At 36.7% G+C, this 19,448-nt stretch overlaps 1 protein-coding gene across 3 annotated transcripts in view; it reads right to left on the bottom strand.

Annotated features, from left to right (window-relative positions):
* Positions 1 to 19,448, bottom strand: part of TTC27 (tetratricopeptide repeat domain 27) — a 138,493-nt gene that overhangs the window by 114,851 nt on the left and 4,194 nt on the right. For 2 of the 3 annotated variants that reach the window (XM_075412725.1, XM_075412726.1), the window contains exons 3-5: positions 14,243 to 14,372; positions 6,661 to 6,801; positions 3,771 to 3,873 (exon numbers count right to left, since the gene is read on the bottom strand). In XM_075412725.1, the coding sequence (XP_075268840.1) occupies positions 3,771 to 3,873; positions 6,661 to 6,801; positions 14,243 to 14,372 (374 nt within the window). The remainder of the gene's footprint in view (positions 1 to 3,770; positions 3,874 to 6,660; positions 6,802 to 14,242; positions 14,373 to 19,448) is intronic. The other variant, XM_075412727.1, reaches the window with a different exon arrangement.

Raw genomic sequence — 19,448 nt, 5'->3', positions numbered from 1 at the left:
ATATCCAGAAGTCTCAAAATAGGTCACTGAAAACAGACTTCTTAGTAGTTATTTAATATTTGTGTATATGTAGCAGCAACTCCTATGCAGATCAGAGCTGTACAAACTACTGTATCTCCTACCCAGTATCATCTAATCAATGAATTTTTATTAATTTTATGATTTCTTCTCTTTCAAATTTGTTCCACGCTTTTAGGTATTTCCAAGAAGTAACAGTTACATAAATGTGTTACAAATTTCTCTATTACAGATTTTATCTACTTAACAGAATCCAAAAGTATTTTCATGTGCTCTGCATTCTCCAAAGTTAACATAATAAAACTATTCTGTCAAACAAGAATTGCAGTACTTGAACAGAACTGCAAAACTGCTGGCATCTAAACATCTTCAACACTGAGTATCGCAGATGACACCAAGCTGAGTGGCGCAGCTGACACACCAGAAGGACGGGATGCCATCCAGAGGGACCTGGAAAAGCTTGAGAAGTGGGCCTGTGTGAACCTCAGGAGGTGCAACAAGGCCAAGTGCAAAGTCTTGCACCTGCATCAGGGCAACCCCTGCTATCAATACAGGCTGGGGGATGAAGGGATTGAGAGCAGCCCTGATGAGAAGGACTTAGGAGTACTGGCTCATATCCAGCTTTCCATCCACCAATGAAATGCATTCACAGCCCAGGAGGCCAACCGCATCCTGGGCTACATCAAGAGCAACGTGGCCAGCAGGGCGAGAGAGGGGATTCTGTCCCTCTGCTCCGTGTTGGTGAGACCTCACCTGGAGTCCTGCATCCAGCTCTGGAGCCCTTAGCAGAAGAAGGACATGGACCTGTTGGAGCGGGTCCAGAGGAGGGCCACAAAAATGATCTGAGGGCTGATGCACTTTTGCTATGGGACACGCAGAGAGAGTTGGGGGTTGATCAGCCTGAAGAGGAGAAGGCTAAGGGGACACCTTATAGCAGTCTTTCAGTACCTGAATCGGGCCTATAGGAAAGACAGGGACAGGCTTTTTAGTAGGGCCTGTTATGCCGGGACAAGGAACAATGGTTTTAAACTAAGGGAGGGAAGATTTAGACTGGATATAAGGAAGAAATTTTTTACAGTGACGGTGGTGAAACATTGGAGCAGGTTGCCCAGAGAGGTAGTGGAGGCCCCATCCCTGGAAACATTCAAGGCCAGGTTGGACAGCACTCTGAGCAATGTGGTTTAGTTGAAAATATTCCTGCTCACTGCAGGGGGGTTGAACTAGATGATCTCTGTAAGTCCCTTCCAACTCAAAGCATTCTGTGATTCTATGGAACACATACACTCAAAACAACAGAAAATTATCTAGAAATAAGAAGATGACTATTTACAGTTTCTAAGCTTTTCAAAAAAAACCATTGCAAACATATCTCCTTAACCTTCCTTATCTGAATGAAGCACACCAGTACCACTTATTTCAAAATATAAAATTCATAGATATTTTTAGGTAAACATTTAGAAAATAGGTTGTACAGTGCTTCTACAATGTATAACACACAAGTACTGAAGCCTTACTACATTAAAGCTAAGCAACAATAATTTTTTCTCAAAAAGTTTATCCCTAACCATCAAACTAAGAAAAATCACCCTCTCTGGAACAGTTAACCACCTCTATGCAAATCTGTTTTTAAAATGGCTATAAGAAGTAGGTAGGAGACTAGCTTTTACAATAGTTCTTGGACATCACATTTTAAGGAATTCTTATTTTCAATACAAGCATTTAAACGGGCTACACTTCTAAGACTAACCCCACTACACTGACAACAGCCATTTTTGAAGTTAAAGTCAAATTGCTGCAATTTAATTCGGAAATTAAAAATGCAACTTGGATTTCATTCTTTGCACCTGCTAAAGCCCAACCCTCACCCCCAGTCCTTAGCCTACAAATTAACATGCCAACAAATTTATCATGATGTGCTTAAATTACACCTGTCAGTTACTTTCCAAGACGTGCATCAGATGAGCAACACTAACTTACCAAGAACTAGAAATTTTTAAAGTTACAGAGTAAAGAGTAAGAAGAACTTAAGATTCCCACACCTGTTCAAGGTAACTCTAGAAGTTGGTTCAAAATTCTCTTATAAAGTATAAAAAAATACAACGATCATAGTTTACATCAATTGCAACAAAACCCTTCCACTCCAGTCCTTTTAGTATCCAGTAAGTGCATTAAGTCAGTTGCTTCTTCACTGCAGATGACCCAATAAAATCCCCTGCTTAATTTCATTACTGTACTAACATCTTTGTTACCTATTTGGAAGTTCTTCAAGGACCAAAATCCACTTCACATTTTACATATCATTTGCATGACATAAACCTACATATGGTTGAGATCAAAACAGCTCCAATAAGGTATGATAGGAGAGGGGAGACTTGAAACTTTGGCATTTAAAATTGCCTGCTTTGTCAAAACAAAACATACATGACAACTCATCTCTAAATGCAATAGAAAATTTCTTAAATGTAATTGGTTGGAAATTTCAGGTTTGTGAAGTTAAATGAAGAATCTTTAACTAACTGGTGAGAGGCAAATATATATCAAAGCTTGCCTCCTTTTTCCAAGTTTATCAGTTGCTGCAGCAAATGATATTAACGGTCTATACAAGTTGGTTCCTCTTAAAAAAATCCCAAGCAGTATAATTATATTTGGCATTTTAACTTTCTAGATTCTGCTTTTGTAAACTTTTATATATATTACATTGTTCTCTGAAAAGCATATTCTTTACCCAGCGTGCAATAAGCCAATCCTCACACACTCAGGAGAGCTATTGTTTTATTCAGGCCTGGGTGCTCAGTGGATTTTCCACAAGTCAAGCACACCCAATGCCGCTGTCTATGTTACATTTATACATTGAACTCATGCATATTCTATCTATCTAATCCATATTCATTCTGATCTACATGAGTTGCAGAATGATGCAGCATCATTCTTCTTGGCTCCTTTTCAGAACCTTCTGCGCATGTCTTCCTCCTTTTTGGGGTCTCTGGTGGTCCTTGGTGGTCTTCCTGGATGGAGTACCCTAACTCCTTTTATCCATAAATGGTGACATGTCACCTAAGGACAACTTCAGGCTACTTTCCTCTGCAAACTTCCCTTTGTTTCTTCAAGAAGGAGAATTTGTCTTTGATTAAACGGATAGTGTAGATGGCCAAGATATTCTATCTTTAAGCTTAGCTTAAACGTTAACATAATTCTGGTACTGCACTACTTGATCAAAGGGACACTACTTAAACACTAACAATACCCCTTCTTTCCAAGGGAAGAACTTGTTCTGCTACAACAAAATTTAGTTTTATTGTTGTCTATCTTCTGTACATAAAATGCAGAGAGGTAACAAACCTCAAAACTTTGGTGGGCATAGAGAAAAAAGGAACAAAGTTTCTCTCGCCATGAAGACACATAAGAACAAGGACATTCCCTTTTCAAACCCAAACGAGTTCTGTTAAATAAGGAATGAAACCTGTACCGAATGGCTTTAAGTGAGCTTGTCATCGGTAACAATGCTAAGCATGGGTGAAGAAAACCTTTGTCTACAAACACATATTCCCATTTTCATCTCAGAGGCCGGAAAGTAGCATGTGCCATACAAGTCCATGTCAGTTTAAGTGAATTCTGTTCCCTCTCTACTCTCAGTAGTTACATAGGCGTCTGATAAGCATCATGCCACAAGAGTTGTGCCTACAAATTCCGCTCTTCCATGACACCTTACAACTGATGCTGTAGGCCAATAAATCGAGTAATTAGAAACATACCTTGTTTTACACAGGTCTGGGCAAGAGTAAATAGCTCAAGTGATCTCTCCTCTAATAATTGCTGGTGAATATTCACACATCTTAGAGTCCACCAAGGTAATGTCTGAAAGAAAATACGGATAACCTCAAGTTAATAACAAGTATAGACCCTTTTTTTTTAAAAAGAAAAAAAAAAAGATAAACTGCTTTAAAATATTTTGTAATCTACTCTATTCTAACTCCCAAAAAATACAAAAGCATCCACAGTAGCTGTTTTTTTAATACAAAAAAGTGAGCACTAACCTAGCATAAAGATGAACATATTCAAGCAGCTCTACAGTGCTCTAAGAGTTTGCGAGTTTGATGGGCTTATTCCTCTGTTAATTTCTCTAGCTGCTCTTTGAACCCTGCAAATCTTTCGGACCACAATCTGGTAATAAACTCTGTGGACAGAAGATAAAAGAAATACTTGTGTGTGCTGATTTTGAAGTAGCCACTTGCTACTTTGATTTCATACATCCTAATTCTTGTAATAGAAAATGTCCCCCCAAAAAAGATTTTTTTCTTTATTCCTTCTTATCTTCTTCTATGTCACATTCATGATTTCAAGACAGCCATGTTCTCACTCTTCAGTAATCTTTCCAGCCTGAAGAGTCCTAGACTATTTAGTTAATTTTTGTGTGGAAGTCATTCAGTATTTCTGATCGTCCAGTGTTGCCCTTCTATGCATTTTTTCCTGTTCTGTTTAACCTTTTTTTATTTCTTCAGGTGGGGGTAGAAAGGAGACCGAGAGAGGTGGAAGGGGACCCAAACTATTCATAAGAACACCCTACAGCCACAATTGGAAGTATTAATGTTTGTATGTGGAATTTCAGAAGGGCAAATACCTTACTGAACTAAGTAATTGTTCTATAGCAGAGCTGAATCACAGCTCAGGAAATACCTGATTTTAGAATGCTGTGTACACAAAACATAAGTTCTCCAGCATATCTTATCCCTCTCTAGCTGCATCAGGTAGAAACGCATGGAAAAAGCTAAGTGACAATATAATATTCTATTCTTAAAATTATACTTAAGATTATCATCCATGAATGTAGGACATACCTTTACACAGGCTCTAATGGTTACTAGTTATTCTGCTACTGTTAGCATGCCAATTATTTTCTATGAAACAGATATTTGCTTGCTTCTGAGAGGCACCTATCTTATGAACTTTTTATACAGGTATGCTTATATCAGACCAACCTAAGGGTTGCACAGTATTCAAGCACAAACATCTAAATCAATCAAGCGTAGCTGACTGTAATGTCCCTAGAAAAGAACCATCAAAAACAATAATAGCATCTATTTTACAAAGCAATTAAAGATGACTTTTGATATCAAGCTCAACAGAGTAAAAGCAAACAACAGACTTTGTGAAAAAGGTCAAATCCCAACATGTCATCACTTACTTAGAAACCAAAACGTAATTTATATAAGAAGATTCAAATTACTTCAGTTTAGTTTTACATAATGAAGTACACATTTTCCAACACAACTGAGTATCCAGCTTAATGATACAATTTCCTGAGGCCTGATGCTCACCTCTTAGAAATGTTAGAATCAAAGAGAACATATTTATATGAGCTCTGTACATTATCACCAATGTCAGCTTTTTGGGAGCCAAGTTCAGAATTTCTAGATGATTTTCAAGCATTTAGTCTTCCATGTAGAATACTATCTTTGAATAGTACAGGGTTTTATTAATGCTTTAGATAATATATTTTGGTGTATTTTACCCTTTATAAATTTATTTCCGCTAATCTTAAAGAAGCAAAGGTATTAAGAGATTTCCTTCAAATCAAGCTGAAACAAGAAAGAACAGCAAGCTTTAATTGCTATATTGACCTGTTGATGAAAGTAGTTTTTATTGGTTGTTGCCTTTGAACTACTATCCAAACTTAATTTAGCCACAAATAATTGAACCTCCACTGGGCAGAAGGCCGCCATTATGTCAGTCTGAGGGGAGGCAGCAAGGGAATTCTTTATACCAGGTACATTTTCTGCCTCCCTGATTGACCCAATTGCTGAAATTCAACAGTACTCATCTGTGAATAACAGGGAAAACAATGGAAGAGCTTGGCTTCCAGAAATGCAGTATAGCCAACATGTCCCACACAGTTTAATTCATCACTTATACAAAGACCCAGCTGGGAATGGATGTTGTCAGCCAAGCATAAAAGAGGGACCATGTGGCATTTTGATCTCCAGCCAAATTCTGTTCTACTGGAATGCAATAAAGAGAAGTTGCTGCTGTTAAAGTCCCCCAGTTCCAGAAAGTCCTGCTACCAACCAGCCTGCTGCTAAACTACAAAGGAGATCGTATTCATCTCAAGAAGAGGTTCATCATATCTTCTTGTTTTTAATGTACAACAGAACAAAGAATTAAGGTACATGGATGCCTGCAGAAGAGGTAGAAGACAATGACAAACAAAATAGAGGACTTTCTTGGCATCTAGAACTCACAGCTTACAATTCACACAGTAGTGGTTAACAGTATCCCAAAGCTTGTTAAAAAGGACATAGTATGTGTATGCTGCACTATAGGGCATTCTTCCTCGCCCTCCCCCAAATAATGTCACAATGTATGCATCTTTCAGAGAAGTTGCTTCCTATTACATTTTCTAACTTTTCCAGGTAATGAAGGCGCCTTTCTTCTCTTTTGGTGAAGACAGTGAGAAAATAGCTTATCTTTCAGAAAAACATACTCGTGTTTAATTGTAATCACGGAACTGTTTCTTAGAGAGAAAAACCTCAGAGATACAGAAAAAGAGATAGAAGTTATACTGATTCAATGAAGTATGAAAAAAAGAATGAGAGAACAAATTAATTAGTAGCTGGCAGCCATAATCATTAGTCACATATTTCTTACCTGAAAAGATGCAAGTTTGTGTCTTGAATTCACAAGTATTATCCTGGCCATAAGCAGCAAAATAGGATGAGAAGTCAAGGTATAGACTGATTCACCATCTAGAACCAGCATCTTCAGAATAGCTGCATGCAGCATTTTTGGCTGAAAGAACAAAAAATATTACAAGTTTCAGGAAACATAAGTAAGTCTATAAACAAATCATGTAATACAGAATTAGGAAGAACAACTATTCATGTATTTAAGGAAGAAGTCTGCTCAAAACATGAAAAAAAAGGTCACCGTCTCTTGGAGTCTCAACCTTTTACCAAGCCATGGTGAATTCTGCCTTGTTTCTTGCTGTCCTGATACATCCTATCAACATCATCTGAAAGTCTGATTTCCTCCTACCTGAAACGCCTACGTCCAGTCAACGCTAACCCCAAACACATTCCAGTAATGTAATCCTTCCCATGATCTAATGAGAAAAGCTTCTGGTAAATCCATGCCATTCATTTTGTAATTACAGAAATAAAATAATTCGTTAATTAATCCTACAGCACTCATATACACTAGATATTCCTCCAGTGATGTCAATATGTGTTCTCTTCCTCTTTCTCCAGAGGAGCTTTCTGTTGCAGTGGTATCAGGGCAGCAATATTAGACCCATTCTTCCCTTTGTCCAACAAATAAAAACATCTCTCTGCTTTGGATGCTTTCCTGTATGACATTCCCTACAGTAATTCTTTTACTTAATAGGCTTGAGGTAGCTCTCCAGGGAATCTGTGTCTCAGTGGTGACTGTCATCTGACAATCACCTATTCTTCTCTCCCTTTTAATGCAATGAAAGCATTCAGGCAACTTATCTTCAGACTCAGGGAGATGTCAGTTCATCAGTTTATTCCATATTCTCATATGGCAGGTTTCCTTTGCAAACTAAAAAAAAGTAGGGCTTTTGTTTTCACTTGGTATGAAAGGGGCAAGAAATGGGAACGGAAAGGAAAGAGGAGCACGTTAAATGATGGCTTGCATTGAAGTCACTTGGCTGAGAAAGATCCTTATTTCATCTACACAACCAGGACAGAAGTTATCTGAATCGCATTTCGACTTTTCAAACTAAACAAATAATGTACTTTCTAAGTTATCTGGAACTCTTTTCAATACCTTTACCAACAGGTTACATTAAAGACAAAAGTTGTTAAGTCATATTATTCCCCTAGATCACTTTTTAATGACTGGGTAACCTTCAGTGTTTTTTTCTGATTTTCTTCGGTTTGTTAGTTATTTATCTTGCATTAACATTGAAAATATTTTTACTTTGTATACAATGACTCAGAACTTTTAAATTATTTACTCAAAGTAGAATTCTTGCATGACATCACTGCAGTCATTTCAATCCCACCATGGAAAACAAAATTTACAATACTGTAGTCTGACAAACCACCTGAGAATAAAGGAAAGAAACTGTGAAGTGGAACTACACCAGATCCCTCCCATTCTAGTGATTCAGAAAGCAACAGCCTTACCAAGATCTCTATTCTGATTTTGAGAGGGAAAGTCATCATTCAGTACTTCTAAAGGCTTGTTTTAAAAAATCCATACACACGTAACAGGACACTTCATATAATTCTCAGTTTAACTTGAACTTTTTTCCTGTCTGCTCCTTTTTGATTCTTTCTATAATCAAAGTAGACAGCATTTAAAATACTCAGTGGGAAAGCAAAGAAGCTATAAGCTTTGCTATATAACCACTTTCTAAAACAGCCTTGCTACGCTATAGAAATCTACACTTGTTTAAGCACTGTAGCAACCAATTAGTCTCAAAGTCACATTTCAAATCCTTTCACTGGAGAGCTCAGTCCAGCTAATGTAACATAACAAGGAATGTAATGAGGGAGGGAGAAGAGAGAGATGACTTGTCACAGCCTTGACAATAAGCCAACAAGTCTCAGAGCCAAAGAACTGCTATCTTCTATTTTAACAAATCCATGCTCTTTTTCATGAAGCAAATCCCACACAGAAAAGCAGACATCCCTCTCTTTTAGCTGAGAAAGCCTAAATCAACATTCATTCTTCTAGTTTCTGTTTAAGACTGCATCATCAGTGCAGAATTCTAACAACAGAAATTACTGCACTAAGGCAGTCTTTAAGATGAGAGAACAGCTACATACAAAAGAGGTAGACATTTAAGCTTTTAAAGCTTCAAGGGCTGAAAAGTTAGGAATCAAGTTCACAAAAATCTGTAAAACATTGGCTAAGAGTACAATGAAATTATGAGCTTGCTGTCTTGTGTTTAAACACGTAAATATTCAAAGTGTCAAACCTATATTATATACCTCAAAAATTTCACATACCTCAAAATGGCCATAAACCAAGACTTGCTAACACAATGTTCCTGACCTAGTAAACCTGGGTTAGAGTGTTGAGTCTTTCCATTCTTCACCATACTTGCCATTAAAATATGTAATTATTTTACTCAGGAATGATTTTCTCAAAGCACAGAAACATATACTATATAATTACTTTACAAACATATTTATTTACGTTGAGAAATCTCTGACGTAATCATTCAGTTTCTTTGGACCAGCAGGTGGTTCTGTTTGACCACCTCTGGACTAAATACAGACAAATGAAGCTCAATTCACTCTAAATACATATTTTCTAATCTCTGAAACATACCTGGTTACATATTCAATTTCCAAACAGTAACTTAATGCTACTGTTAAGTAGCTACTACTAAAGCCCTAAATCAACTACAAGCTGGAGAGTACTCTTGGCTATTTCACAGTATTTCAAAAGTATTTCCAAGCACAACTGTTACTACCTGAGTAACGATGATAATCAGAAAAAAAACTTCTGCCATTCACATTCATTAGCCTGAGAATAGAGAGTGTGAGAATTCTAGTTCAGAGGCTTCATGTTCTTTTGTTGCTAACGATAATGATTACAGACAAAGTGAGCCTTTGCTACTCTTTTACTCTTCTATAAGGGACTGCTCTGAACTAGGCTTCCTAATGTTTCATCAGCTCTTTCTCAGTCTTGGGGATCCTTACCCTAAATCTTAAAGGGGTAAGTGCAGACACACATAGAGGTAGAAAAAGCCAGACTAAAGGTTTGGGAAGAATGAAAAAAAAAAATGAAGGGGGGGGGGGGAGAAACAAACAAACAAACAAACAATCAAAGGAAGCCTTATATACTGGGCTTCTCAGATTTTAAACAGTACAAAGACTACTGCACAACAATTTGCCATGTGGCAAAGCTAAGGTGACGTATCTTCCAGAATAATGGAGGATGCACTGAGGTTATCAGCCAAAGATTTGGTCCTTTGGAACAGAATTCATTCTTTGTGCTAGACTTTAGGGGATGGAAAAATTGGTTTTCTTTGTAACTGCTTCTCTCCAACTTTCTGCAAAGGCAATAAGAGTACAGCGGAGGCTGTCTCCAAACACGTTCCAAATTGGCACCAGGTAACCCATGCAAAGCTGAGTTGCAGACGGAAGATAATAAAGGTAAGCAAACGTAAGCAAGTCTTCCCTAAGACTACTACATGGAGAAGTACTTATTATGAACGCTCCTGTTCATATTCCCTATGAGAATAACTTTGCTCTATTTTTAAGGGATTATTTTCCCAGTGGCTGCATTAAGAATCTCCCTTCCTTTCTATATTCATAGCAAAGGAATGTAGGGCAAGACTGTAGGCTATTTTAGCAGATTATCTCTGCTTACAAGACTCAGCCTCCACATTTAGCCTTTATCATCACTCCTTATATTCCCCACAAGAGGGAGAAATTTGCAAAATCTTCAAAGCCTATATCTTGCTGGTCACTGGTATTCAAACAGCACATCAGTCAGCCTAAACACAACTCCTCCTTCTTTCTGGCTAGTTTATGCTAATAGAAGCCAAGCATCTGGGTCTGGAAAAAAACAGGGAATTCCCAACAGATTGAATTAACAAGGCTAAGGAATCACATTGGATTTGAGACAGTACATAGTACATTGGGATTTTTCTTAGGAGTTACGAACATGGCTATTGGTATCAATACAAGTGTGGTAATATTTCTGTCTCTTCCAGCAAAAGGACCAAATAATACATAAAAGAAGCAGTAATACAAGTACAAGGAAAAAGAATTATTCAAATGCATTCCGAAACTCATTATTTGGAATCAACCTGAAAGTTATACAAAGGCCAGCAGGAGCTGTTGATCGATGTATTTGGAGGATTCCTACCAGTTATTTACATGTATTATCAATTAACACAATGAGATCTTCTTCCAGATGGAGCTTCTCACTGTCACCAAATACATCCTACTTGTGAACACGAAATCAGACAACAAACAATTGCAGCAGCTTGTTCTCACAACATTCTTACAGACATCGGTGGTCTTAAGTAGTCCTACTACACAGTTTTGTCCAGTTCATCTACTGAAAAAAATAAACTTCATTGTATGAGCTAATACTCAGAAATTCTGAGACTGAAGGCAGGATAAACAGGCTTCAACTTCAACAGTTCTGTACCTTTTATTCCCTTACATGCAAAGAGCCAGTGACCGTTCTTACAGACACAAGGAGCCTATCATTATATCCCACTTATTATAAGCACTTAGCTCACTAAAAATCTTTTAGTCTAATCCCAGCAAGCTCAAAGCCAGAACTGCTAATCCATTTTAACTGAAATCCAGTACTTCCTAAATCTCCCTTTAACAAAATTCACTTGTCACTAAAAAACTCAAGGTAGTATCAGTCAGACTATTTAACCGGTGTGGTAAAGTCTCAAAGTTATTTTTAGGAAACTGAAAGACCCTTAACTAAAACGCTAGTTGGTTTTCTGTTTAGAAATTACTGAACTACTTTTCTGTGTGGACTCAAAAGACAAAAGCACAAGCCATTTCTGCAGGACATAAAAAGAGGTCCTAATAGAGTATATGAATGTAACCAGAATTTACAGAGAAGGCTGGAATCAATTTGGGGGATGAGAATAAACGTACACTTACTCATGAATATTGTTCATGGAAGACATCCAAGAGGCCCCTACCAGCAACTCATCTAAAAGAGGCTGGTTTATTGGTTCTTCACTGAAATTAATTATAGTCTCACGCAGTCTTAATGCACTCATAAGAAATTAATGATGCATTCAGAAGTTATCTGGGCACAGAAATGAAACTATGCCATTGACCCAGAGTTGAAACTTTCAAAGGACAGAAATGGCAGCTGTTATATAGCCTGAAAGCACAAAGTTAAGACTAATCCAATAAACTGTTCTGAAAACAAGAGTTTTGAAAATATTTCTGAAATAAATGAGACATTGTAAGGCTGAAAGTTAGTAATATTACTCAGAACAGGCTAAAAGAAACATGAAGGCATAATTTTTTAACCTTGACATGGGAAAAGATCCTTTTAGTCTGAAAACCTGAAAAATGGAAGGTCTATTTATAAAGGGACTGTATTAGTCTTGACGACAGAATATGGAAGATTACAACAGATGGAGAAAAATAGAGCTATATTTTTAACCCACTTTTTCAGAATATCTGTGCATGCAAGAGAGGAAGAACGGATTAATGGAAGCACAAAAATGTCCGTTTACAGAGATGTTCATTTTTTACAGAGTGTTTATATATTAAGAATCCTTGGAAAGAAAAGTAAGTCCGTAAAGATAACTCAAAACATACAAAAGCTTTTGAATTAAGAACTGTAATAAACAGGAGAACTGGATATTATATTTCAGCACATAAATATTTAGTTCTCTTGGAGAAAACCCTCACATTTCAGAATAAGGTAATACAGATAGCAGTAATATAAATAAAGGTAAACTTCTTCTGCCTGAATGCATAAATAGCTAAATCTTGCAGCAATATCAAAGTCCAATGTAGTTCTCGGTAGAAATCAAATATGCTCATGTCTGTTTTCCTTTACAATCTCTTGCCCATTTAGTTTCTGGAATACCACCTCTGTGTAAGCAAAAATGTTTCAACGCACTACAGTCATAGCCAGCAGAAATAAAACAGAAACTAAACAGAGGGCATGTATTCCCTTACTCAACAGGCAATTAGTATCTCATTCTTACACTAAGACAGACAATAAATGGGATGGTTAATAGAAATTATGAACATTGTGTTATACAGGTCTGTGAACTCTGTCATTGACAGCAATTCTGTGACTATCATCTTGGGCTGCAGCCTCTGCATACGCACTAACGTAGATTATTAGAGTTCTTCAGTAAACAGAACCCACAGATTATAAGAATATTATAATACTATAATCTTGAAGATTATAAACAGACAAGGAGAATGGAAGAATTCGTTTGTATTTCTTTTTTAATTATTTATATGTATTAATATGTATACATTGAACTCATCTTCCCCTCAGAAATAGCATACTTTAAAATTTCTGCTAACTCATTTCACATCCTAGAAGGTTTAGTACACTTGGTTTCCACTGTTACTTCTTATTTAGTCATCAGAAGACAAGGCTTGAATTTCTAGTATCAAAAATTGAGCAAAAAACAAGCCTATATACACACCATGTCAGCTCTAAAAGACTAACCAACCTGCTAAACACCTATTCAAAAAAAGAGGAGAGACACTGTATCTGAATTAGCTATGTGGAAATACAACCTTGCAAATGAACCTAGGACAGGACTTTGAATTCTTGAATTCTTGCAAAAACATGCCACAATAATGCAACACAGATCCAACAGTTTTATGTGAAACTTCATATACTCAAACTTCCCCACAGCTCACAGCATTTACATTGTTCATGGCCCATATCCTGTTCACAGAGAAATTCTGAATTCAAACTCCTGTGTAGGTTCAGCATTAGCAGAGACTAGTGATATGTTCTTCCCTGACATGCTGCAGTAATCAGTATTTTACCATAGCTTTAATTCCAAGAGAAACATTAATGCTTAAGAAGCTGTGCTGAACCACAAGCACAGGAGAGTCACAAGATGAAGTATGGTACTTCCAAGAGAAATAATATATGCATGTCATAAATTACAGTGTTGATTAGTTATTTACAGAAAAAGATGCCAAAGTAAATAAAATTGACAGTCCTCAGTTTCATCTCCTACATTTCCCGCCTCCTCTTCCAAAAGCTCTATTTGAGTTTGCAGTTTTGTAGTAATATTACTACAATTCACTTGGCATCATCCATGAACCTAACAGGATTCTGAGCATCCAAATCTACTGTTCTCTTAGTATCTGCCAGATGTTCTGCTATTTGCAAGATATGCAGCTTCTACCTCACCCTAAGGAGGGAAAATATCTAAACCATTTATAAATATCTTTCTTCGATCCAGCAAAGAACACATCACAAAACAAATTAAAAAAAAGTTTGACTGAAAATGCCCTTGGAGTAAATGCTACCATATAATAAACTTATCTTCCCCATCCAAAACCAACATCTCTAGCAGGAAATCTCTTAAGCAGAGAAACAGAGTAACTACTTTTAGGACATTTCTTACAGAACTGATATAGCTGTAGCTGCTTGCAATAGAACCCAGTAGGACCAACAATCAAGTCAATTCATTCTGGCACTGTGCCCACAGATGTGCCTTCTCCGACAAACCTGTTTGTTATGGTTATTTGTGAACAGCAGTGAATATAAATACCTCACAGAATTTCTGTAACAATGCAGGTGGCAAAAATTGCTGAAGCTTTAACTGAACAGGAGGCCCAGTCCAATTACTTTGAACGAAGAGCTGCAAACTGCCCACACCAAGCAGAAACATCTGCCTCTGCCTGCAATATAGATAAGAAAAGCAATTAGTAACATACCACATTTTTAATTAAGGCTAAAAGATCTGATTAATTCTTGCACTAATTCAAAACCCTCAGCCTTAAAAGAATCACTCTCTTGTTAAGAAAATACAATGAATGCAGTATGCAAGAATGCACATGGGGGAGCTAAAAGGCTTGGAAAGACGTTTGTTTGTAATGGCTGTAATTAATAAACATTTTGGAAGCAGATTTAGTTCATATCTTTCAAAATTTAAAGGCTGTATCAGAGCCTCTCTATCAGAGATCAGAAGGAGATTAGTATAGGATGCAGAATATCCCATATTTGCCTATTGCACAGTTATATTTTCTTACGATACATCTAATCCTCACCATTTTCAGATAAAAGATATTGCATTAGTATATGTCACAAAACAGCACGTTTATTTTTGTTTTGACATAGCTGTTTATTTTCACTCCCTCTGATAATAATTAAATGAACATCAAAATAGTTAACAACTGTCTTCTGAGTTGTTTCAGATACTTTGACAGTAAATGTTATCTCATTTAATCATGCTTTTTAAATAAAATATTATAGTTGAAATCAAAGATGAAATTAGGAGACTTTGTTTCATTCCTGAAACTAAGTACGGTAAGATTTTTCTTATTTAGCAGGCTAAGGCTAACCTCAACTAACATCATTATGATATTATTTCTTTATGCATCTACAGCAATAAATAATCAATGTGGTGTACAGAAGGCAGGGCAAAATCCCTCAGAATTTAACAGTCAATTTAACAGGTGTAGACTTTCAGGAGATTTACACAAACTTCTAGTTTGCTTTATGATTCCTCAATGACTTAGAACGTACTGTGTTCTAATCTGTCATGTGCCAATAAGGGCCCCGCCACATATATAACATGTCTCCTGCCTACAAAAAGTTAAGATTTTAATTGTGCTTGTTTGATGTAAAAATTGGCATGTTAAGGAGCACAACCAAATTGAAAAAAACTAGTCTCCTTCCCTCTTCCACCCTGCCCCGCATAAAACAAGGACTTCAAGATGCAAGAGTCCTCCAATTGGAAACAAAAGGATAAAGTGCTACACAACCCCTAAAAAACCAAAGTCAAACAGAAAAGCCGCATACACACAAGCAGCTGTTGGGGAAGAATGTGACAAAAGACGTAGAACGATGAGAAAGCAGGGGTGGGGAATGCTTGATTGAAAAAAATGCACAGAGCCTTCAGGAGAGTTAAGAGAACAAGTACTGGTATAAATAGCTCTTGTCAAACAAGACAACATTTACTAGCTGTCATTGTTCAGACAGTAACTATCTACCAGCAAGTATTACTTGAATACGTATCTAAGATTACCGTTAAACTTCCAAACAGCCCAAGAACACACAGCACTAACAATTACTGTACACTAGATTATTACCATTGCACACAAAACGACTACATAGACATACATTTTCTAATTATTCTTCCATGAGGAATCATGCTTCAAAGCTTCTGAAAAATAACATACAGAATAACCATCTTTGCACTGTGGTTTGACAGATGCACTTCAGTCTTTCAAAGACTCACTGTCGTCATTTTGTCATTTACACTCCTATTTCTACTAATATTTTTTTATTTTAACATCAGTGACATCTACCTGTCTACTAAGCAAACTGGTTTGAAGTCTTGACAGTCTTGACAGTTATAACCTCGCAGAACGCCTCTGCAACATAATTCCATTACTTTGATCGTCTTTCCACTGGCTAATCTGTCATCACCATTTGACTTCCCCCCCCCATCTTCAGATCCATGACCAACTTCCAGTCTCCTTATCACTCATTCTGTATCAGAAGGTCAATTTCAAGCTCTAAACCCTGCAAATGCTAGCCTCCTTTGCCTACCCCTATTTTTTTTCCCCAAGAAAAAATGTCGTTCTGTCTCTCTGACGGCCCTTTACGCTTATACAAAGCAGACCTGCAAACGCTCACCTCCCAAAGCTGCCTAAAAATGGCTCTTCTGTGCTGCCTGAAAAGCAACAGGACTGCTGCTAGTGTCCCACTTACTACAGTGACCTACACAGCTTAATTTATTTCTTATATTGCCTTAGACATATGTCTATAACCATTCATCTTGTTCTTCCTTTTTTTAAGTGAATGGAGGTTTTGCTGCCTTTTTTTATTTAACACTGTTTACAGCAAGTGCAGTAGGACTGTGATATAAGCAGATGCTTATATACACTCCACTGTAATGTTCATACTGCTATACCTAAACTTACTGAAACCCAAAATAAAGAATAATAGAGTATTTGAAAAAATAATGGATTTGCATATAATGCTAGAATTTACAAATAAAAGATATGAGTGAGAAAATACTCAACAGCCAGGCTATGCTTAAGATGTGATTAGGTTACAGGTTTTGGTTTTGGGAGTGTTTTCTTTTTAGTGAGGCCAGAAATTACAGAAGAGAAGTCAAAACAAAATTAGACACTGCATAGTTTTTTTTTTCAATTCATATGCATCAAAGCAAGCTGCAGAAACAGCAAGAACTTCTTCATTTTTGTTTTTCAATATATATAGCATACCCTTTAACGAACCATTGGATGTCCCAAGAGAAATACCAGAAATAGCATTCAGAAATCATAACAAGCTTTATTGAATGGATTTGTTTTGGAAAGTTCAGTATTCATTTACATGTTGGATAAAGTAAAAGTAGTAAATACACAGTCACTAAATATTAAGAAGTATTGGTGCTCATTTCCTTGTTCCTTTAGGTTTTGAAATCAAACGTAATAAGAGGCCTTCAAGCTCTTTTGAAACAAGCTCTCTGAAAAATCCTATCTTTTTGTTGTGTCCTGCACACTATTTCCTTATAGTCTTTAGAATCAAACTGCATGTCAGACAACGAATTCACCTCAGGAAAAAACAAAAAGGCTTTCCCCCTCCACATGGTTAACACCTATACTATTGCTTCATCCTCTACAATTTGCTGATTTAAAATACAGCTATGAAGCTTTTCTGTAGAAGATAGCTGTTAACCATTGAAGTGAGTAGTAACAGCAGGAAAAAGTGTAAAAAAAAATCTCCTAATCACTAAGTTTATTGTAAGGAACACGCAAAAATTTTAAAATACTGTTAAATATTTTCCTTAGAGTACATGGATTTGAAAGTGGAAAAAGTTTCAGCCTACATCCAAAGAAATTATAATCTACATGCAAATTTTGAGCTGTTTTGCCCTCAAGCTGCTGTTTTAGCTTCAGAAAAAGAAGTCTTACAGAGTGCTTTTAGCACTATTATAAAACTGTATTTTGTACTGCATTTATATTGTGCTAAAAGAATAAGATTAACATTATCCAACTTTCTGTTTCCGACTGAATTCAACTCCCATTGAGTTTTTTAATCTCCAGAATTACAACTTGCAGTTCAGGAAAAAAAGCATGTATTTGAACTAAGCGCATCTACTAACAGTCACAAGAAAAACAGTGTCTTACTGAATTTTGTGAGCTAGAAGTTAGATGTTTGCAGCACTTCCTTTGAATCACTCAGCTGAAAAAGAAAATTTCATTTCACCCATAAAAAAAACAGACAAAAACATTTTCACCATAGGCAATGGAAGGTCAGAGTGCAAAAATTGCATTAATTCCTTCCATAGGGCAGTCACAGGGTACACGGCCTGCAGGTAACAAAAATAACTATGTAACACATTTTAACCTAGAAAGTCATCAGAGACAAACAAACATGGTACAGATTCAAGTGCTATCAGCAGTGTCTACCTAAACCAGCAAATGATCTGTCTTTCAGAAGAAGTTTTTCTACCAAAAGAGTCACAACTTCCTTACTTCTGCATTAATATCATTCAAAACTTCTTACATTATTACTAATGGAGCTTGAAAAATTCACTTGACTGCTACAAACAAAACATGTTTCTGGCAGACACTAATACATTTTGAAGACTACACGCTTTCATTTTGAATAAAACTCCAGGCTGCAATTCTGGGCAGAAAACCCTCTGCTTCTGAAAGGCTAAATATTGCAAATATGCCTCCATATCTTCTGGCAAGGGGGCTTCCAATGCTGCCTAGAGCTGCAGAGGGAACAAGAAAAGACCAGAGCTGGAGTATGAGCACCTGAGGAACTAATTGCTTTGCTGTCTGCAGCAGGACAGCAGCAGCAGAGGTCTGTAAATGGCATACAGGCCAACAAAAGCTCATAGGGCAAGAAGGAGAAGAGGACACATCACCACAACAGGATATGTATAAATTATTACTGAGTGCATGATACAGATTATGATTATCTTCAAGGAGATGAATGGTTCATAAAAGCAGCAACACATACCTCAAGCAATGATTAAGACCAAGATCGAGTCTGTTTTAAGCCCTGACCTATCTTTCTTTCCTTGCTGTATTATTCTGGATAAACTCTTGTAAGATGACAGAATCTAGCAATATCGAAAAATTTCTCTATGTTACCATCTAAAATCCAGATAATATTTAACAGCAACAGCACAACAAAGTAAGAAAGAAAAAAAGAAAAAAGAAAAAAAACACCTAGAGACAAAAATGCATGGGAACAACCTCTGAACATTCCAACTCAGAAAACAGGAGCGCATTGCATTGTATTGTGTACCACACCGGAAGAATAGCTTTTGATATGCTAGCATCACTAACAAATCTCAGCTCAATATTTTAGAGGTGCCAACTATTTGTTTCTCTCTGGTATTTCAGCAAAAACTCATGGGTTTATGTCTTCATACCAAAACATAGGCATTTGTACTCAGCCACACTTAACGGCAATACGTTACCTTCCTCTTACTTTCTTTTTACCTTCACCTTCTCTTCTCTTTTGCTCTTGTTTTGGCAAAACTTTTTCCTTCCCATAACTTTTAAAGTAAACAAATACATACACACACATATATAGTTTTCTGCTTCTACTGTCCCTAGCATGATAGATTTCAGTCTGTTCTATGTAGCAAAGTGTAAACACTAATGTCAGACTCATGAACAGCAAGAATTAGTATATGCAGTACAATTAAAGAAAATCTATCAGAGGAAGTCTTGTGAAGAAAATAATTAATCAACGAAAAGCATCCATGAGCAATACCTTAC

Source organism: Opisthocomus hoazin, chromosome 2 (assembly GCF_030867145.1).
Source record: "Opisthocomus hoazin isolate bOpiHoa1 chromosome 2, bOpiHoa1.hap1, whole genome shotgun sequence".
NCBI classification, from domain to species: domain Eukaryota; kingdom Metazoa; phylum Chordata; class Aves; order Opisthocomiformes; family Opisthocomidae; genus Opisthocomus; species Opisthocomus hoazin.
Note: the sequence above shows the minus strand (reverse complement) of the source record. Positions and strands in the feature narration are given on the sequence as shown.